General features: G+C 45.3%; 1 protein-coding gene across 1 annotated transcript in view; it reads right to left on the bottom strand.

The window, feature by feature from the left end:
- Positions 1-22,709, bottom strand: part of LOC144790678 (fetuin-B-like) — a 217,393-nt gene that overhangs the window by 36,369 nt on the left and 158,315 nt on the right. The window contains exon 6 of the mRNA XM_078665403.1: positions 5,924-6,007. Coding sequence (XP_078521529.1) covers positions 5,924-6,007 — 84 coding nt within the window. The remainder of the gene's footprint in view (positions 1-5,923; positions 6,008-22,709) is intronic.

Below are 22,709 nucleotides of genomic sequence, written 5' to 3'. Positions count from 1 at the left end.
ACTCAATATGCTTCTTACACTGACTTAACACAGGTAACATCATTGTAAAGAGTCAAATTGACACCTGTGTCTAAGAATGCAGCAGAGATAGGCTTCATGAAGCCTAGTCCACTGCACTCTTAGACACAAGCCTCACCACCTACACTCCCCAGGAAAGCCCAAACATGTACCTTTTTGCCCCATATTTAAAAATTGACGCATGTAGGTAGATGCGTCACTTTTTAAACCTCTGCGCCACATTATACTCAAAAATGTAAAAGCCATTAATTTTCTCCAAAATCGTTTTTGACATCACATTTAGGAAACACAGCACAGATCCTATGTACAATCACCTGCCTCACAGCAGGGATAAGACTGAGACAAAATCTTGCACCTGCCTCACAACAGGGATAAGACTGAGGCAAACGCTTTCACATGGAGCTTCACAATTTTACAAAATACAATTCCTCTATGCAAACAAACTCAATATGCTTCCTACACTAAGTTAAAACACAGGTAACATCATTGTAAAGAGTCAAATTGACACCTGTGTTTAAGAATGCAGCAGAGATAGGTTTCATGAAGCCTAGTCCACTGCACTCTTAGACACAAGCCTCACCACCTACGCTCCCCAGGAAAGGCCAAACATGTACCTTTTTGCCACATATTTAAAAATTGACGCATGTAGGTAGATGCGTCACTTTTTAAACCTCTGCGCCACATTATACTCAAAAATGTAAAAACCATTCATTTTCTCCAAAATCGATTTTGACATCACATTTAGGAAACACAGCACAGATCCTATTTACAATAATCTGCCTCACAGCAGGGATAAGACTGAGGCAAAATCTTGCACCTGCCCCACAGCAGGGATAAGACTGAGGCAAAATCTTGCACCTGCCTCACAACAGGGATAAGACTAAGGCAAACACTTTCACATGGAGCTTCACAATTTTACAAAATACAATTCCTCTATGCAACCAAACTCAATATGCTTCCTACACTGATTTAAAACACAGGTAACATCATTGTAAAGAGTCAAATTGACACCTGTGTCTAAGAAGGCAGACAGGGATATGCTTCATGAAGCCTAGTCCACTGCACTCTTAGATACAAGCCTCACCACCTAGGCTCCCCAGGAAAGCCCGAACATGTACCTTTTTTCCCCATATTTAAAAAGTGACACATGTAGGTAGATGCGTCACTTTTTAAACCTTTGCGCCACATTATACTCAAAAATGTAAAAACCATTTATTTTCCCCAAAATCGTTTTTGACATCACATTTTTTAAACACAGCACAGATCCTATTTACAATAATCTGCCTCACAGCAGGGATAAGACTGAGGCAAAATCTTGCACGTTGCCTCACAACAGGGATAAGACTAAGGCAAACACTTTTACATGGAGCTTCACAATTTTACAAAATACAATTCCTCTATGCAAACAAACTCAATATGCTTCCTACACTGAGTTAAAACACAGGTAACATCATTGTAAAGGGTCAAATATATTTCTTTAAATATGCACACATTCTTTATTCCTTTTAAAAAATGTAAAAGCCATTCATTTTTCACAAAATCGTTTTTGACATCACATTTACAAAACACAGCACAAGTCCCAAATAAAAGCATTCCATATCACTACTAAAACTTCACAATTTTACAAAATACAATTCCTCTATGCATTAAAAACTTTTTACCAAACATTATCAAAAAGCATGACACAAAGCAACATTAAAAAACCACAATTTGCTTCCAAATCTTCTCCATAGAATAAACAAGTCTCTATGTATAGTAAATGAATCATAACTCACCTTTACAAATACTTTAGGAGATTCAGAACAGTGTCAGATACACACACCAATATTTCTTTAGCAGAGCAAAAGATATGTTCTCCAGACACTGCAACCATGAATGGCACAGAAAACCTCGAATTCTACACACATATTGCTCATGGTAACCAATCAAAACTCTTCCCTCTGTATTTTCAAAGCAACACCCTTCCCCCCCCTCAGCCCTTTCTACCTGTTACCATAGCAACTCCCTCCTCACTGTACTCTCAGGTTCAAAAGTTTATTCTACAATGTTGCAAATCACCTCAGCAAGGATGTTTGACCTGCAACACACCAGCTTTTCTGGTGCAAGGTTTCTTTAAATGATTTTTTTAACCATTCAAATTACTTCTTACACAGAACACAACCATGCACCCTAACTTTCAGTTTTCAACTATCTCATTCTACCAATCATTGCTTCTGATTCAAAAGCACTGAAAGTCTACATTTTTTTTTTGTTGCAAACTCCTATTGTTCCAACTGCCATTTCTTTTCCACACTTCATCTGACTGCACCAGAATCTCCTCTCACCATGTATTCTGTCTGGATTATTGGACATAGCTATATCCACTGGGCTCAAAGGTATGCTAGTACCAGAAATTTTCACAACCTTGATTTATCAAATGTGAACATCAAATGGATTGGCCACAGAGGATTAAAACGTCACCAATTGATTCCATTGGTGAAAACCTTTTTGCATTTGCCACACCCTGACCTGTTAATTGTGCACTGTGGAGGAAATGACTTGGGCACTTTGACTGGTGTAGGTCTGGAAATGCTTTTAAAGGACACCTTTGATCAATTGATGGCACTTTTTCCACAAACTGCCTTGGTATATTCCAATATATGCCAATGACAGAAATGGAAGTGGTCCAACCAATTTTGTCCACAATTTGAAAAAGCACGGAAACATGTGAATAAATCTGTTTCTGCTTACACGAGAGACTATGGAATGGGTTCAATATACAACAACAACTTGCGTTATAACATGCACGATATTTACAGAGAAGATGGTGTGCACTTCTCAGATGAAGGGAATAGAATATTCCTTCTGAATTTAGGACTGTGCATTGGTACCTACTTGTAGGTACTTAAATCTGCCACAGAACCCAAAAGCTCTTTTCAGAGCTACCCTACCTCTGATCACTCCAAATAATTATCTTTTTGTTAGTATTTTCACTATTTTCACCAAAGTACGCTCCCCGGTACGCATACCGGGCGCTCACCCAGCGAAAATTAAAATAATTTTTTTTTTGGGGCGTATATGGGCCTCCTAAGACCCCCTCAGAAAACCTAGGGGGTCAGGGAGTGCCTACTGTGCCCCCTTATACCCATTCCCAACGTTGTTTGTCCTCCATTTTCTGTCTCAAATCTACCGAAACACAAAATGGAGGACTCCCGTAGCGCTGCCGGTACGCGTACCGGGGCGCGTACCGGGAAGCGCTCCCCCAAAAATGTTAAACGTTAATTTACATAAAAACCACTGGAGACACTTTCACCAAATATAGATTAGCTCATACTACATACCAATTCATAAAATTTTCCCAAATTTGGTGGAATTCCATTGAGCCATTTAGCCTGTAGACCTCTCTAAATACCCTGAGGTAAATTGCTTCACAAAAACACATCTGAAGTGTTAGCATTGACAACCAATTAAAATGTTACTTTCATTTTCTACTTTTTTTACCTGACATTTGATTGGTTATGTACATGAATATATATAAAGAAAGAGAGGGAAACACAGCCATTTTGACTACTACTTCCTGGTGTACATTTCAAAAGGATTTTCACTAATAACTTCAACTTCTTTTTAAAGGTAAGTTGTTATTTTGAAAACTGAAGTATATTGTCCACTTTAAGTTAATATGGAAAACTTTTTCTGATAGTTATATACTATCCCTCTGTAATAGTTATAGATTTAGATAGACTTCTCTGTTATAGTTATGGATGGATTTAGGCTTGTTTTTGTATAATTATGAATTTACTTAGGTTTCATCACATACACTTTTTTATATTTCTACTTCCAGTCTGATACCATACACTGCCCAAAGATAAATTCACTGTTAAAAACTACCTATCTAAACTTAAACCCAACAGTGCCCTATCTCTACTGATATATATTTTTTTAATGCAAATTTCAGGCAAAATGGAAGGAGAACAAAAAGTGTCATTTGAAATTGTCCTTGCAGAGACCAATCAAGAAAACATTGAACCAAATGACATTGAATTCATGGATGAATCACGGGACCATGAACTACTACAATGTGTACAATCTGTAGATTTCCTCCTTCAAAATGAGGACATTTCAGACACTCAAATGTTGCAAGTTATGTTCACTCAAAATAAGGACATTTCGGACACTCAAATGTTGGAAGTTATGTTCACTGAAAATGACGACATTTCGGACAGTCAAATATTAGAAGTTCTGTTAAATTTTGAAAAACAATCACAAAAATAAATTTATATTTAATAATTTGAAAATTGTTTGAGACACTATTCATTTTTATATATAATTCTTAAACTAGTACCAAATTGATTTTATTGTAAAGTCAGACTTATAGTATACTGTGCAACTTTTTTGTGTTACATAGTAATTTTGCTCATAGATAGTTCCTTTCTCCCACTATATTATCTCCAATATGTATTTGACATCTCTTTTTCATCTCCTGCCCCCATGTTCTTTCTGCTTTCCTGAAAGACTATGATATGGATTCCATATAGCACAATAACTTCTGTAACAACATGCAAGATATCTACAGAGGAAACGGTCTACATTAAATTTAAGACTCAACATTGGTACCTACATGTTGGTACTTAAAACACCCAAACAACACAACAACTCTATGCAGAGCTAGCCTACCTCTAATCACTATGAATTATTATTTTCCTGTTTCACTGGGTTTTCCCTGTAGTACGCTCCCCGGTACGCTCCCCAGTACGCGTACCGGGCGCTCCCCCTGCGAAAATCGAAAAAAGATAAAATAATTTTTTTCGCCCCGCGGGACAGTTTTATGGCCCCCACATCAAACCTAGGGGGTCGGGGGGTGTACCCTGCCCCCTTTTGCTCATTTCCCCCTTTGATTTTTGCCACCTCTTGTGTCTCAATCCTACCGAGACACAAGATGGTGGCCGCTGCGGACTGTTTCGAATGTTTACCGTGCGCAAGTCGCGTGGCGCGCCCGGAGCGCTCCCCGGTACGCGTACCGGGGCGCGGCTCTAGATATATAATTTTTTTTAACCTAAATTACTCAAAATCCTCTGGAGCACATATCTTGAGACATAGCAAAGGCACATCGGGCTACCAGTCCCTACAATTTTGCCAAATTTGGTGAAAATCCATTCAGCCGTTCGAGCTAAAAGTGCGACAGACCGCCCTATGGAAATTAACATGGGGAAAACACGTTTTGGGACCCCCCTTTTATCTCGGCCCCCGCCTGACGAATGCCCCCCAAACTTTCAGGGAAGGAGCGGAGCACCGCGAGGCAAAGTTGCTGTAAAATTCAGGCTGATTCCTCAACCGGCGCCAAAGTTATTCCAAATAGAATGTTGCGATTTGCCTATGGAAATCAATCCTAACTATAACTACCTACTGGCGACCGCCAGTAGGTGATATATATATATATATATATATATATTCTGAACTTACCATAATAATACCTACCTTAAATAGACTTTCAGTGTGTGTGTGTGTGTAGGCATATGCATGGTAAAAGATTGTGTGGAAAAAGCATGCATGTTTTTTTCTCTCATTGTTATTTCATCCAACATTTACAGAAATACAGATGATATAAACCTTCCTGCTCACACATTTGAGAGTTAGCACAATATGATTTCTTCTTCAGTTTTCTTGTTACTCTGTAAATAACATTTAAACCTCCCTATGAACCCTCAGTATCGTACAGTAAATCCTGTCTTGGAGTATTAAATCACACACATTTAGGTTTTCAGTGTAGTCCTACATTACTTGAACACTGCATGTGATACATCTACATAGAAGGCCAGGTGTGGTATGAATTACTACCATCATTTGATTTATATAAGTCATGCAGTACCATGAATTGATATGAATATATCTGAGACAGTTTACTACATATAAGCAGAGCAGACAGTACCTTGGGTTCATAGATTTCACAGGAAACAGATACACCATCATCCCCAAGTCTGCTTATTTGGCTCCCCTTGCAGTATCCAACGTGCTGTTCAGGCAAGAAAACACATTATTGTTCTTAGTTGTTAGCGCAGCCAATCAATGTAATTTTGAATAATTTATGTTTTTTTCTACAGTGACTTTTATCTCCATAGATCACTTGAGCAGCCATTTCTGCCAATAGAACTCAAGTTTCGGCTGTTGTTTTCAATACAAACCACGGTAAACTGTACACACCCTAAAGGGGGTCGTAATGCATTGGAATCTGCCTCCGGAGTAGAATTATTGTATGCAAAATCTTAATATTCTATAAGTTCCCCTTGGAAGTCGAGACAGTCACAGTGCCCCAGGAAGTAATTATAAGCATAAATGTACATGGTGTATATTACATATATTTACAAGTTGTAAAAGTACATGGGTGCATGCTATTTCTTTGGAAGTTCACTCTTGATTCATTGAGTGCCACAATGCAAACTTTTTCTCATGAGCCATACATGGAGAGGTTTATGGGTGTTCTCACGTTGGAGCATCAGCTCCCTGCACTGGAGCACATTCTCCAAATAACTGTATACCATTGTAGTATAACATTCTGCATCTATTTTTGAGCGTACAGAATTTTAAGCATGCCATTTAAAGAATGCCATTTTTGCACATAAGTTGAACTTAGGTTCAGAACTGATCTTGTCAGTCTCAACATGTGAGTAAAAATGTATTACATTTCCTGTCAAATCAAATCAAAATAAGTCTTTATTTCGACTACAAGTCATAAAAGACAACATATTTAAAAACAACGTGAGATAAAAATAAAATAACAACATCAAATCCATAATGCAACAATGGATGGTTATTTCATCCGTTTTTTTACAAGATCTAAGGGATGTTCTTATTTACACTTCTAAATTGATCCAGTCCACTGATTGTTCCATACCCATTAGTTAAGAGAATAAATATTATAAAACTAGAATTAAAAACATTAAAAAAGATGAATTAAGTTTTCAATACATTTCTAATTTCTGTACAGTCAAAGTTTAATACAGGATTACATTAATGGAGTGTTGAGTAATTTTAATTTGTTCCTACGAATTACCCACATCCATTAAAAAAAATTGGCCACGGCGATTACCAAGCTATCAGAACCATCTGTTTTTAAAATCCTTAGCGCTTCAGTACCTCTTTTAATGCCTTTCTGAATACATAATGGCCTCAGCCATTTAGAGCGTGGAAATTTGTACTCAGGGCATATAAAAAGGACGTGGGCTAGGCTTTCTGGTTGGGTAGTACAGAAGGGACACGAAGCATCATTATTGTTAATAGACCATGTACTGGTGAATGTGTTGATTGGAAGAGTTCCCACCCTGTACTGGTGGAACAATTTCCTATCATCAGGGATGGTAATAACATTTCAGTATGGTTCATAGACCGGTATGTGTTTTTGCTCCAAGAAATCCCTGGTTATTGAGGGGGCAGTGCATTTTTGGAAGTCTCTTTGAATTACCATGGCCCAGTAAAGCTCTTTTAGGGTCTTACGTGACGGAAAAGAATTTTGTGATGGGTTATCCCATAAATCCCCCAGTCCCATAGCTTTGTAGATCAGCCTAACTGCTCTGAACAAGTGTATTCTTCTCCCTTTGTCCATATCTCTAGTTTCAAATAGAGCCTGAGCATAGTGAGAAAGTTCAGGGGTGACCCAGATCCTCCGCCAGTATGCGATCGATCTGAATCGTGCAACATCCTGAATTCTCTGACAGCCCAGGTCTAGGTAGAGGGGTATCAACGGTGTGGATGGAGGTAGCCTCGCCAGGCCCCTAATGAACTTATTTTGAGCTGTTGTCAGGGCCGAGATGTTAGATGCCCCCCAAAATTCTGCCCCATATAGCACAGAGGCCCGTATTTTGGTGTCGTATATTTTTAGGGCCGGAGCTATTGGTTGTGTAGGCGAGGATCGTAATTCTCTTAAGAGCACTCCTGCCAACTGTGCATGTTTAGTGGATAGGTAATTCATATGAGGTTTCCATTCTAGTCTAGACCCCAGGGTAATTCCAAGATAGCTGAAACTTTGGGTCTGTTCAAGGGGCTCCCCATTCATTAACACCCTGCCTTTCACGGTCTTGTGTCTGTGCATAACCATAAATTTTGTTTTCGATACATTAATGGTTAAGCCATATTCTGTACAGAAAGCCTCAAAGCACCCAATTGCTCTCTGGAGCCCTTGTTGTGTTTTAGAAATTAAAAGGGTGTCGTCGGCTGTTAGACCCTGCATCATTGGCATGAGTCTCTCCTCCATTTTTACTGTTTGCCTCCTCTGTTTACGATGATTTTGCTGGTATACTGCTTTGGGCACTGTGCCACTGCTGATCAGTGCCACAGTGCAAGTGCTCCCTATGTGAAATTGCTGTATTGATTGAATTCCATGTTTGGCTTATTTAGTTTACTGTCAGTCCCTAGTATCGTGCACCAGGAGTGCCAGGGCTTGTAAATACAAATGCTGCTAGTGGGCTTTTATATTTACAACAAGGGGTGGTGAGGGACAGAGTCTCTGAATTAAGCAGAATACTCTCACCCTGTCAAGAGATCAGGGCTAGATCCAACACCGTTTTTTAGCTCACTGCACCATCCCAGTTTCAGAACCTGGCTGTATGCAAATTAGTCTGTTCCTGTCCCAGTGCATGATGGGAACAGGGCAAACCAAACTACAAAAGCCAATTCTTACACTGGGAAGGAAACAAGCTTCCGGGGACCGGTTTCTGGCATTACAGCCGTCTTCGGCCCGGCTTGCTTGAATCCTGATGGTGCAATGAGCAAGGGACTCATGTCTGAGTATACCCTTCCACGCTTAGGGTGGACAAAAATATTTACAACAAGGGGTGGTGAGGGACAGAGTCTCTGAATTAAGCAGAATACTCTCACCCTGTCAAGAGATCAGGGCTAGATCCAACACCGTTTTTTAGCTCACTGCACCATCCCAGTTTCAGAACCTGGCTGTATGCAAATTAGTCTGTTCCTGTCCCAGTGCATGATGGGAACAGGGCAAACCAAACTACAAAAGCCAATTCTTACACTGGGAAGGAAACAAGCTTCCGGGGACCGGTTTCTGGCATTACAGCCGTCTTCGGCCCGGCTTGCTTGAATCCTGATGGTGCAATGAGCAAGGGACTCATGTCTGAGTATACCCTTCCACGCTTAGGGTGGACAAAAATATTTACAACAAGGGGTGGTGAGGGACAGAGTCTCTGAATTAAGCAGAATACTCTCACCCTGTCAAGAGATCAGGGCTAGATCCAACACCGTTTTTTAGCTCACTGCACCATCCCAGTTTCAGAACCTGGCTGTATGCAAATTAGTCTGTTCCTGTCCCAGTGCATGATGGGAACAGGGCAAACCAAACTACAAAAGCCAATTCTTACACTGGGAAGGAAACAAGCTTCCGTGGGCTTGCAGCACGTGTTGTGCCACCCACAAAAGCGGCCTAGTAAAAGTATGTCTAAAGGTCTGCCATTGCTAGACCTTCGTGCAGTCTGGTACTGTCACGCAGACTGCGCAAGTACACCTACTTGCCAGTCCCTAAACCTTCCCTTAACTTCATGTTAGTCACCCCTATGGTAGGCCCAAGGGCAGGGTGCATTGTAAACATAAGGTAGGACAAGCCTGACAAGGTTGGCATGTCCTAATAGTGAATTACAGCCATATTCGTTTTTCACTAGTGTAAGGTTACCTGCTTTCCATCAGTTAGAATGGGCTGCCAGGATTATTAATGCTATAATCCTAGCGGGCTCGGGGAGCATGGTGCAATGTCGAGTTTGGTATCCCTGAACTCAGGGTTTAATAACGCATCCGTTTGGGTGGATGGTTTTTGGACTCTGTGTTTGAAAATAGCACTTTTAGAAAGTAGCTATTTTCTTGTCTAACTGTCTACCGGTCTCTGCTGGTTCTGGTGTGCGTGTGACAGGAGCTGGGTGGCTCCAGAGGTCTGAATGAGTCAGTGTGGGATGAGTGGGGCATTTGCATTGAGAGTAGGGGAAGAGTAGCTCCTGATAGCCTGCCCTGTCTTCAAATTCAAACCCCCCCTACCCACTCCTCTAACCCCAACCAAGCAGCCATTAACTTCACTCAATGGCTAACCAACAGCGCTGACAACCTAGCACCTCTGAAAAAACGTCAAATCAAACTAGGCAGCAAAAACGCCCCCTGGTTCAATGATGATCTTAAGAAATCCAAGAAACTCTGTCGATCCCTTGAGAAGGCCTGGAAAAAAGACCCAAACACCAGCACCAGGAACGCCTTCAAAAACGCCACCCGCATACACCACCAACTGATCCGGACTGCCAAGAAAGCCGCATTCAAAGACCGACTAGACAACAACGCCCACAACAGCAAGGAACTATTCAACATCGTCAAAGAATTTACCAACCCCACTGCCAACTCCAACGACATCACTCCCTCTCAAACCCTTTGCGACTCCCTAGCTTCGTTCTTCCACGACAAAATCGCAGACATCCACAACAGCTTCGACAACCAACCCGAAGTCCAACCCACCCAACCTTCTGCCGTACCTTCACCCCCCTTGAACATCCTTAATGACTGGAACCCAATCTCCACTGAGGACACCATTCGCCTGATGAACTCCATCCACTCAGGATCCCCCACAGACCCATGCCCCCACCACATCTTCAACAAAGCAGACTCCATCATAGCACCACACCTCCAAGACGTCATCAACTGCTCCCTCAACTCCGCCAGCTTCCCGGAAAGCTCGAAACACGCCGAACTCAGCGCCCTTCTGAAAAAACCCACAGCGGACCCCACCGAACTCAAAAACTACCGCCCCATCTCGCTCCTTCCATTCCCGGCCAAAGTCATCGAGAAAGCTGTCAACAACCAGCTCGCCGCCTTCCTCGAAACCAACAAATCCCTCGACTCATCACAGTCCGGCTTCCGAGCCAACACAGCACTGAGACCGCACTCATCGCAGCAACAGACGACATTCGTACTCTACTGGACAATGTAGACACAGTCGCCCTCATCCTCCTCGACCTCTCCGCAGCCTTCGACACAGTCTGTCATAGCACCCTGTTACAACGCCTCAGAAACACCGGAATCCAAGGAAAAGCACTGGAATGGATCACCTCGTTTCTTGCCGGAAGAACACAGAGAGTCCGCCTCTCACCATTCAAGTCAGAGGCCACTGAAGTCATTTGCGGCGTGCCACAAGGATCTTCACTCAGCCCTACCCTCTTCAACGTATACATGAGCCCCCTCGCGACCATCGCACGCCAACACAACCTCAACATCATCTCCTACGCTGATGACACTCAACTGATCCTCTCACTCACCAAAGACCCTAGCACCGCCAAAACCAACCTACATGAAGGAATGGAAGAAGTAGCCGAGTGGATGAAGCACAGCCGTCTGAAACTGAATTCAGACAAAACAGAAGTCCTTATCTTAGGTACCTCCCCCTCTGCCTGGGACGACTCTTGGTGGCCAGCGGCCCTAGGAAAAGCACCCATTCCTACGGACCACGCACGGAACCTGGGCGTCATCCTGAACCCCTCACTCTCGATGACCAGACAAGTCAACGCCGTTTCTTCGTCTTGCTTCAACATTCTTCGCATGCTCAAAAAAACATTTCGCTGGATCCCCACCGAAACAAGAAAAACGGTCACCCACGCACTGGTTACAAGCCGCCTGGACTACGGAAACACCCTATACGCCGGTACCACCGCAAAACTTCAGAATAAACTCCAACGCATCCAGAACGCATCAGCCAGACTCATACTAGACGTCCCGCGTAAAGACCACATTTCTGGTCACCTGAAAGACCTCCACTGGCTCCCCGTCAATAAGAGGATAACATTCCGCCTCCTAACCCACGCACACAAAGCACTTTACGATCTTGGACCCGAATGCCTCAACACTCGACTTTCCTTCTACACCCCCCCGCCACCTACGCTCTTCCAATCAAGCCCTTGCTGCCGTACCTCGCATCAACAAAACCACCATGGGAGGAAGATCCTTCTCCTACCTGGCGGCTAAATCCTGGAACTCACTTCCCATTCACCTGCGCCTCACTCAGAACCACCTAGCATTCAGAAAGCAACTTAAAACCTGGATATTCGACAAGTAATTCCCCACTTCTCCTCTAGCGCCTTGAGACCCTCTGGGTATGTAGCGCGCTATATAAATTCTTTGACTTGACTTGACTTGACTGTCTGATACAATGCTGGCTCCACCCCCCTGCCAGGCGACTGATGACTCTGTGCTTGCCAGGGACTTTCCTGGCCCCACCTCCTGCCGGGCGGCCGATGGCCCTGCCCCTGCCAGTGACAATGCTGGCTCCGCTCCTGCTGGGCGGCTGAAGACTCTGCCCTGCACAGTGAATAGGCCAGGTGCCTCAGCCTGGCAACACCCACAACAATACCAAGATGGTGGGAAATCCCCCTGCATGGACAAAGGGATCAAAGCCAAAAAGGGGTATAAGAGAAGGACCCCTGAACCAAGAATTTAGATCACTTCTGACAAGGAAACCTGAACCAAGGACAAGAAGCCTGCTGATCCAAGGACTGCCTACCCCTTCTGCCAGAGTGCTGTTTGTTGGGGGAATTCTGCAGTTGCTTCTTTATTTTTGCCAAGGAACCAGGAGAGAGGAACGGAGTGTGTACTCTCAGACTTGCTAAAGAAAATCTCCAAGGGTTGGAAGAGTGCCAGCCTCCTGTTGAAGTCACAGGGCCAAAGGACTTCATTTATTTGCTAAAAGTGCTTGTTGCTGGAAGCTGAAAATCCAGCACCTCTGAAGAATCCAGCAATCTCGACGCTGACGGACGCCGCCGAATCCAGCTCGACATCGTGAGTAACGGCTCCAGTGTCCCACAGCTTCGACATCGGCCGCCGGGCCCGATCGACGCCAGTAGCGACGCCAGTGAGTAGCGAGTTCGGCTCCAGCTCCAAGTGACCCTGTGTCTACGCCGCCGCTGATCGCATCAACCTCGAGCCCTCTCGACGCCGTGAGCGCTGCTCACTCTTGCAACATCATCATCGACATCGGCGACGACGCCGTATCCTGCTTCGCCTCGTGAGCGCTGCTCCTGCCTGACTTCGGTTGACGCCGCTGCAGATCCCCCCCGACTCCGAGGCTTGATCGACGCCGAAGACGCGACGGCGGACATCTCGACGCCGCTGATCATCGAGTGCTTCACTTTTCCAAGGTACTGTGTTGTGGGGGTCTGTGCGACTCCGGGCTTGACGTAGCGCTCCTCGCGCTCGACGCCGAACCTTTGGATTAACTTTGCCTCGACGTCGTGTGACTCCCGTGTGGGTTACATTGTTGCCAAGAACTGTGTTTTAAAGAAGAAGAGTTGCTTTTGATACTAAAGACTTTGTGCTAAGAAGAAACTACGCTTGAACTATTATTTTTCCTTCCAAGAGTATTTATTAAGATGGTGGTATATTTTTGTCGTTATTTGGTCTTGTGCTAAGCCTTATATAAACCTTATTTTTATAATACTACTGTGTCGTGTCCATTTGTAGTGTATTCACTTTATTACTGTATGTGGTCATAAATGCTTAACGCACTGCCTCTGAGATAAGCCTGTCTGCTTTGCCAAGCTACCAAGGGGGTGAGCAGGGGTTATCTAAGTGTGTGATCCCCTTGCCCTGACTAGAAAAGGTGTGTCCCTATTTGTCAGAAGTGTATACCTCTGCCAGCTAGAGACAGCCGCTTCTAACATCGGCAAACAACAGCAGGGGTATCGGGACACCATTTAACTTAGGAGCATCTGTAGGTGAGTCCTAATAATATTCAGTAACCCTGTTGATGTACAGTGTGAACAGTGTCGGTGCCAAGACGGACCCTTGTATTACTCCTCTCTCAGTTGGGAATTTGTCAGTAGCCTGGCCTGGCTTCCTCCACCTGACCTGTGCATAGTTGTTTTCGTGGAATTGTATTAAAAGGGCGAGGAGTTCCGGTGGCATGCCTTGCTCCTGAAGAACTCTCCACAACCTGGTGCGTGGCACTAGGTCGAAGGCCGATTTCAAATCAACAAAGGCTGCGTAGAGTGTGCCTCCACCTAGAACTACCCACTTCCAGTAAATAGTAGCGAATCTGAAGACCTGGTCCACAGTGCTCGTGAATGGGCGAAATCCAGCTTGACCTCAGCGTCGTCTATCCAACTCTGAATCCTGAGAAGCACAAGCCTGGCCACCACCTTCTAGATACAGGCTATCAAGCTGATTGGCCTGTAGTTTGCGGGGTCAGCACGGTCTTTCTTTTAAAAAAAAAAAAAGTTTTATTAAAATTAAACAGACGTACAGAAAAAACCAAACTTCACGAGGCAAAAACACAGTACTACATCATCATGAGGTCATGTGGGCAGAGCTCCAAAAGTACAGAAATGCATTGCTATCAACTAATGCGGGGATAGGGGCGGACAAGGAAACAAACAGAATCATCAGCAGTAAATGAAGGGTGAATGTCAATTAGGGGGACGAAGATGCATCAATGGTGACATCCTGTGGAGGGGTACATATATTATCACGATAGGCATTCCATTGGGACCAGATTCTACCCCACTTCATGGGCCGTCCCCGGGAAAGGTACACAGTCTTCTCCCGGAACATGCACCAGTCCATGTTTTCTTTCCACTTGGATAAGGTGGGCGACCTATGTGAACCCCAGAGCTGGGCAATGTCCCTTTTCGCGACCATATTTCCAAGGGTCGCCCATACAATCTGTGCTGAGCGGAAGTCATTGGGCTCCCACACATTCAACAAACAACGCCTGGCTTCGGGCAGCAGGGACACACCCGTGACACCTTTCATAACAGCATGTACTCGGGACCAGAACGCAACCACCCCGGGCATTCCCACAAAATGTGGAGAAAGGTACCAGACATACCACAGCCACGCTTACATAGCCCATCCAAAGAAAAACCCATTCGAACCAGACAAGGCCCAGTGACATACACTCGGTGAAGTATTTTAAGCTGAACGAACCTCAAACGAGCAGGAATGGCGACCTCTTTAGGCGAGGACAGAGCAGCCTCCCAGTCCTCATCATCCAATTCCAGGCCGTCCGCACACCACGAGGCCCTGAGGCGAACCAACAAGTCAGCTCTGTTGTTGATGAGTTTTTTATAAATCAATGAGATAGTGCTGTCGGGCACGTGGCCATCCAAAATACGGTCCTCCAGAGGGGAAGACTCGGGAATATCATCACCTGCAGTAAATACAGACAACAGAGCATGACGGACCTGGGCGTACCGAAAGAATTCATTGTCACCAAGCTCATACTCCACTCGCAGCGCGTCAAAGGGCTTGACAGTACCCTTCGACCACAAATCGCCCACTCTGCTAATACCAATCATATCCAATTTATCAAATCCTTTCGATCTCCTCAAGTAGCCCAAACATTCCGAATCATACAAGGGGGTGGCCCGAGTGAACCTACCACACCAACTCAGCGCCGCATTTGCATCACGCCACACTCTCACTGCAATCTTAGTGGGACCGGTCAGTGTTTCAGGGAGTCTCCCAGAGTACAACGCTCTGTTGAAGGTCCCGCCTGGCAGAATAAATGTATCCATAGAGCACGCCGGGGCAGGGCCTGGTGCGTAGGTCGCATGATTAATGACACTCAACTGGGACCCCCAGTAGTAACGTCTGATGTCCGGGAGGGCTATACCGCCATCATACCACGGAAGCGTGAGTTTGGAAAGAGCAATACGGGCACGCCCATCCCAGACCAGTTGTCTCTGTAGGCTCTCCACTGCACGAAAGTAGCCCGAGGCGATCGGGTCAAAAGAATTTTGAAGCGCGTCCAAAAACGAGGTAGAGACACTACGCCAACGAGCTACATCGAGCGTCAGCCGCTGAAGGGGGGGTAATAAGTTAAGCTCGTAGCGTCTAGAGGGGTCCAAGGAAACATAAATCCCCAAGTACTTAAAACCGGCCTCCGGCACATGAATCGGAAATCTACGCGGCAGTGGAGGGAGCTCTCCAGCCAAAACGTAGACGCAGGATTTAGCCCAATTAATGACAAGACCGGAATTCTTTCCGAAGGAGGTAAGAACATCAAAAAGTACATTAAGGGACTTTTTAGGGGAAGTGAGATAGAGGAGGATGTTGTCCGCGTATAGCGAAACTCGATCTTCGAAACCAGGAAACCATCGGATGCCCCGCATAGAAGGCTCCCAACGGAACCACTCCGCCAAGGGCTCAAGAGCGAGAGCAAAAAGCAAAGGAGACAGCGGACAGCCCTGCCGGGTACCCCATCCGAGCGTAAAAACGCAAGACACTCTTTGATTAATGACTACCTGGGCCAGGGGAGTCTCATAAAGGAGTTTCACCCAGGCTATGAAGCCCGGCCCAAACCCGAACTTCGAGAGGGCCGCCCAAAGGTAGGGCCATTCGATAGTGTCGAAAGCCATGGTAGCGTCAAGAGAGGCCAGAATGGCGGGTTCAGTAAGCGTCTCGGCTCTTGCGAGAACTCCGTGGAGTCTACGCAGATTCAATGCAGTGTTGCGGTGTGGGATAAAACCGGATTGATCCGGATGGATCAAGTCCCCGATCACAGTTACCAAGCGATTAGCCAGTAGCTTGGCCAAAATTTTGTGTTCGGCGTTAAGTAAAGAAATAGGTCTGTACGAGGTGCAACGATCCCGTGGCTTACCCTCCTTAGGAATGACAACAATAGTAGCGAGTCGTTGGTCCAAGGGGAGGGAGCCAGACTCCAAAGCCTCAAGAAACATGTCCCTAAGATAGACGGTCTCCTTTCTTAAAGATAGGGATTATTTTGGCTCCCTTCCAAATATCTGGGATTGGGGAGCCTTTGGCAATGGCATTTGCTAATAGCTGAATATACGGTGCCCAGACCTCTCTACCATGCAAGAAAAGGTCTATGGGTATCATATCTGGCCCTGGAGCTCTCCCTTTGGGGACAGTGGTTAGGGCATATTCAACTTCTTTCAGGCTATATTGCAGTGGGGTAATAGTTACATTATTAAAGATAATATCACTGATTACCCCTTTTTCCCAATCTATGTGTGCAAACTGAGTCTTAAAATGCGACACACACATTTCAGGAGCGCCAACATTTTTCGGGTGGGCCCTATGGCACCCCTTGCCACATTTTACTAGGTCACAGAAACCTGCCATGTTTCTCGATTTGCTGGCTTCAAAAAGCTCTTCCCAGTATTTTTCATCCCAGGATTTTTTTGCTTTATGCTGGGTCATTTTATAGTTAAGTCTTGCATCTTGTATAAGATCTCTGTTCTTCGATCTGACAGCTGCAGCGAGTATCTTATATGCAGCCCTGCAGGGTTTGCCATACCAGGATTCTGCCCACTTTCTATCATTACGTCGTGGGCCAGTTACTTCTTTAATAAAATATTTGCTAAGATTTGTAAAAAGTGTTATGTGGATTGGAACAACCTTGGACATGAGATCATCATCGGATGTACATCCCTGAAGATCTGTCGTTGCATTTACTACTAATTTGTCCATTTCAGAAATATATTCCTGTTTGGAAGACACTCAGCCCATTTTAGTCTTCTAGTATCATTTGTAGGAAAAATATCTATGTTGGGCGGACTGGCTTCAACATCCTTGGCTTTGGATAATTCTAACTCTAGGCTAAGAGGGTTATGATCACTCTCAATTCTTTTTATGATAGCCATATCACGGATAGATGACCACAACTCTATATTGACTAGAATGTAGTCTATCCGACTAGTGCTCACCCCATTGTCAAAAGTGGGTCTCCCCTCCTTGTCTGCATTTGACCTGCCATTTACTGCTCTGAGGCCCTGTTCGAGACATAGGGCTTTAAGCTGAAGAGCAGCCTGTGTCCACCTTTTTATGGGGGGATGGTTAGTTTCGGGGATCTGCCAACTACAGTCTTCTGCCTTGGTAAGTTCGATGTCATATTGATCCAGGGGCTCCAATGAGCAATTAAAATCACCGGCTACCAATAGGTTTGCCTTACCATTATGTATATCCAGGTGTTGACCCAGCTGGGTGACTATCTCGGACGGTTTGCCTCCTGGATTTCCCCTGGCATAGACATTAAAAACAATTAAATCTCTAGAGTCAGGAGATTCTAGTTTTACAATGAGAATGTCACTGCAATTAGAGTTTATTTGTGTGGTTTTATACCTGCCATCCTGCTTTTTCCAAGTGGTTAGGCCCCCCAAGGGCCTGCCTCTTTTGTTATGTGTTGCAGGTATGAAACAATTCAAGTAACCCTGCCTAAACTGGGGTGCCATCTGCCAGGTCTCCTGGAGTATTATTATGGTATACTTATCAATAAAGGTTAACCATTCCGTGGATACCATTTTGTTCTTTAGTCCTGCTATATTCCAGGACACCAATAATTGGGCAGGTTCATTATTACTAATGCACTCAATAGTTTGTGCATACCTCCCTATAGGAGTATTCCTGGAGATAGCTTTGGTCTTTGTGACTGCAGGGTAGTTTGCTTCAAACTATGTTCTTTTCTAGAATTGTCATCTGTATCTAAATCCCTCCCATTTTCTGCTTGAATCATACTATGATGGACATCAGTTCCTTTCCCGCTTTCCCCTGTTCTATCTTTCCGAGGGGTTTGTTTGGCCCTGTCATGAGTTCCCTTGGCGGTCGTGGAGACATCGATTCCTCCAGGCACCTGTCGTTTACAAGCTATCGAGTTTATGCGTCAATCCACCCCTTCGAGTCCGGACAACAATGCATAGCGGTTTGATGTTAAAATATTGAAGCCTGGGACTCGTACCCCCCTTTCGGCGTGATTCCTAGGCACTTGTGTGTTGATCATCTGATATTGGGGGTAGAAATATGTCAAATCCTTAGTGGATATTCCTCCCCCTCCACTTTCCAAGTACCAATCTCTTAAATACGCGGTAGCCCTGCGGTCTCTGAAGTTTACGACGACCACGTCCCCTGGTACATCTTTTGGTCTCTGGCCAACCCATCCCAGTCTTCTGACATTTAAAATCTCTCCACTTATGTTAGACGGTAGAGGCCTGTTATATGTAAGTGTTGTATGCTCCTTGTGTGCTTCTTTGCATGCAAGCTCCTTAGAACTTAGAATGTTCTACTTAGGTTCCGTGTGAGAGATTCTATGTTTTGCCAGTTGGAGTCTGACTGCGCTTATGGCCAGTCCGTGGTTGTTAAGCTGTTCTTCATAATCTATAAATAAATCCTGATCCTGGAAACTACTTACTTTTGTGGACCTACTGAATTTACAACATATTGGCGACGAGGATGGGCAACCATGGACAACCTTGTTTTTGAGTTCAGGGTGCCCTTCTTTCCTTCCATCTGTTAGTTCGGGGACCCCAGTGAGGACTATAACGTAGGCTGCTGATTCAGGTGGTAGATCTACTCTACGAAAAATACCTTGTTTATCCCGATCTTGGGATCTAGCGAATTTCCCGTTTTCACTTTCTTGGACATGATTCTTCGGCTTAATAGGTCCTCCTTTCATATTTGTACTGGTTGGTTTAGGGGGGGGGGGGGATCAGTTACCTGTGTCTGAGATGTAATGCCATTGCCAACTTCTTGATTGGTATTTTGCCCATCAGAGATTGGCGTTTTCGAAATGGGACTTAATTTGGTGGCTGCCAATTCATGTAGGATTTTGGTGTTTGATTTGATTACCTCCTCCATGCCCCCCAGCTGTTCATTCATTTTTTTAACCCGCTCCACTAAAGGTAGTATGAGAGATCTAATTAGATGTTGAATGTTTCCTAGTAATTTTGAGTGAACATCAGTGGAGGCAGCGAGGCATTGTGGCTGAATTAAATTTGCGGCTTTGACCTGCAAGCCTTTAGGAGGGCTTGCGACTGTTGGTGCCGTTTTTAAAGACTTAGCGCACCTGCCCTTATGCCTGTCTGACCCTCGTTTCCTTTTGTTTGTTTGTACAGGGCCGGGTGAATTTTGAATTCTGGATATTGTGGTAGGCTTAGGGTGTATGTCGATGTTAGTGCTAGTTATTATGGGGCTATCTAAGTATGAGTCGTCAATAGCGGACACCCTACTGGTGTTAGTAGAAGCACTACGATCTAGCAGTTGTGGGGGATACCAATGTCACCCATGGAGTCTCTTTCTGTGAGTGTATTCAGGGGAGTGATAGTGTGCTGTGTGAGACCTAGAGACGAGCGCTTATTATACAAAAGCTCTATAGATAAGCGGCTTTCCGTGAGGGCTATTTCCCGTTCTAAGGCACTTGCGGCCCTGGTTATAAATAGGTCCAAGGTCCCTTGGACAGACCCTCCCGCCATTGTATTTTTCCCGGGACTCATTGTTGCAGTATTCTGTCTGGCTCCCAGGAGCTACTATGATACCCTTATGTAAAGTATGTTGACCCAATTATTAAACAATATATAAGAATTGGGCTTTGTCACAATAACAGGGTAATAACAGCTTACTTAGTTCGTTTCCAGGTCAGGAGGCCAATGTCCCGTCCAAAATGTCAGGGGGGGTGCCCAGCCCGGCCTGTTTCGGCCTTGGACGGCCATAGACGGCCCGCCCTTTGCCCGGGCGTAGCCCGGCGTGTCCCGCGCGCGTTCCCGCGACGCGGGGGCTACAGGGAGTTTATAGCACCTCCGGGCGCAGGGGTGATGGCATCAGTCAGCGCCGCAAAGGATCCTGGGAGAGCGAGTCCTCCACTCGGCGGCCGCAGCAGTGTGTGAAAGCGGTAGCGGGAGGACTCGCAGGGAAAGCGTCCGTGAGTGAATGCTCCAAAATGTCCTGTCATTTAAAGCCTTTCACCTGCTCCCTCGAATCATTTCCAGCAGTGGTATGTTTGCTGCTACTCTGACCCCTTACAGCAAAGTGCAGCACTTCAAAGAGGCACCGGCAGAGCAAATCGTCCGGGTCCAGAGTCCAGCAGCAGGACGGCACAGAGAACAGCCCGCCGGGTGAATGAATGCACCAAAATGTCCAGTCAGCCACATTTCCTGTCCTATAATGAAGTGCTGTGAGGTGAGAACAAGGGGCCTGGTATACTTAAGGGCTTTGACCCATCTGTGCCCATAGTCCTTTATAGACAAAATCTCTTGTGTTCTTTGTAATCTCTTTTGAAAAGTAATCTGTTAGCAGGGGAAACCGCTAGTAACTTATACCCATATTTCTACGTTTAATAGTTTTAATTGAACTAACTCAGAAATCCTTTGGACTAATTCAGGATTGTAGGTATTTAACCACAATCTCCAAGGAACAAGGAGCATTTTCCTCTAACTTTTCTCATCTTAAACATTGTTGTCTGAGTGACCTTAAACAACACAGACTGCTTCTGTCAACCAGTACCTAGCCCAGGGGTCGCCAACCATTTTTGTACTGAAGCTACTACTGGTCACAGAATAGCATACTGACTTACTGCCTAATTTATGGAATTTAGACAGGGGCAACTTTAAAACCGTCCCTAAAGTATCCCAACCCTGCTTTTTTCAGTGAATTACTAAGGTTTTTTAAATTCTTATTCCTACCTATAACTTACCTGTAACCATTGGTATTTTCTGTTAATTTCTATGGTTTTTTAACTATTAATCGCATTTGCATAGTAGTAAAGACAAGAGACTAGGACTCTAACCTGCTCTTAGGAATCCCACTGTGTACAACTTAGAGGAGGAACAAGAAGGGCTTCTTGGTCCCCAAGGTCCCTCCGGAGTAAAGTGGACATCCTACCCCTATCAGTAGTGCACCACAAGCCGCGTTTGCAGAGTATTAGAGAAAGGGGGCAGGCCCTCTGAACACTTCTTACCAATCTCACTGTGTGTGAGGAAACAGGAGGGGTAGTTGCCCCCCCCCCCCAAGGACGTCCTTGGGGCCCAACTACCCCTCCTCTTACCGCCAGTAAGTACCACACAGAGGGATTGCTTAGACATCGTAGAAGGCCATTCCTCCTTTCTCCACATCTCTGAAAGCATGACTTGTGGCACACTACTAGCAGTTAGATGAAGTCCCCTTGGCTATTTAGGGACCAGAGGGCCAACTACCTCTCCTGTAGCCTCCAGCAAGTCCCACAGAATGGGGTTGCTGAGAGGTTTTTGGTAGCCACACCCCCTTTCTCCAACACTCTGCAAATATGCCTCCTGGGGCACAACTGTTTGGGGGATGTCCCCTTGGCTCTTGAGGGTCCTTGGGTGACAAGTACTCCACCACTTACCTCCAGCAAGCCCCACACAGTGGGTTTGCTGAGAGGTTTTTAGTGGCCACGCCCTCTTTCTCCTCCACTGTGCAAACACACCTCCTGGTGAACTACTATTTGGGGGATGAAGTCCCCTTAGCTCTTGAGGGTCCTTGAGGGCCAACCAGTTCTCCTGTTACCTCCAGTAAGGCCCACACAGCTAGATCACTGAGAGTTGGTCAGAGGCTACGCCCCCTTTTTCCACCACTCTGCAAACGTGCCTCCGGGCATACTGCTGCTTGGGGGAAGAAGCCCACTTTAGTCCTGAGGCCCTCAGGTGGCAAGGGGACCTCATTCCCCACTGGCAGTGCACCAAGAGGTGCGTTTACAGGGTGGTGGAGAAAGGGGTGTGGCCTCTGACCACCTTTCAGCAAAACCGCTGTGTGGGGTTTACTGGAGGTAACAGGAAGTCTTCTTGGCCCTCAAGGGCCCTCAGCAATCAAGGGGACTTCATCCCCCAACCAGGAGTGGGCCCAGAGGCGCATTTGCAGAGCAGTGGAGAAAGGGGGCTGAGAATTTTTACATTTTTTAGATAGAGGGGGCTGCATGGTCCCCGTCCTTTGACCATTTTCCT

The sequence above is a fragment of the Lissotriton helveticus genome, chromosome 11 (assembly GCF_964261635.1).
Source record: "Lissotriton helveticus chromosome 11, aLisHel1.1, whole genome shotgun sequence".
In the NCBI taxonomy this organism is placed as follows: domain Eukaryota; kingdom Metazoa; phylum Chordata; class Amphibia; order Caudata; family Salamandridae; genus Lissotriton; species Lissotriton helveticus.
Note: the sequence above shows the minus strand (reverse complement) of the source record. Positions and strands in the feature narration are given on the sequence as shown.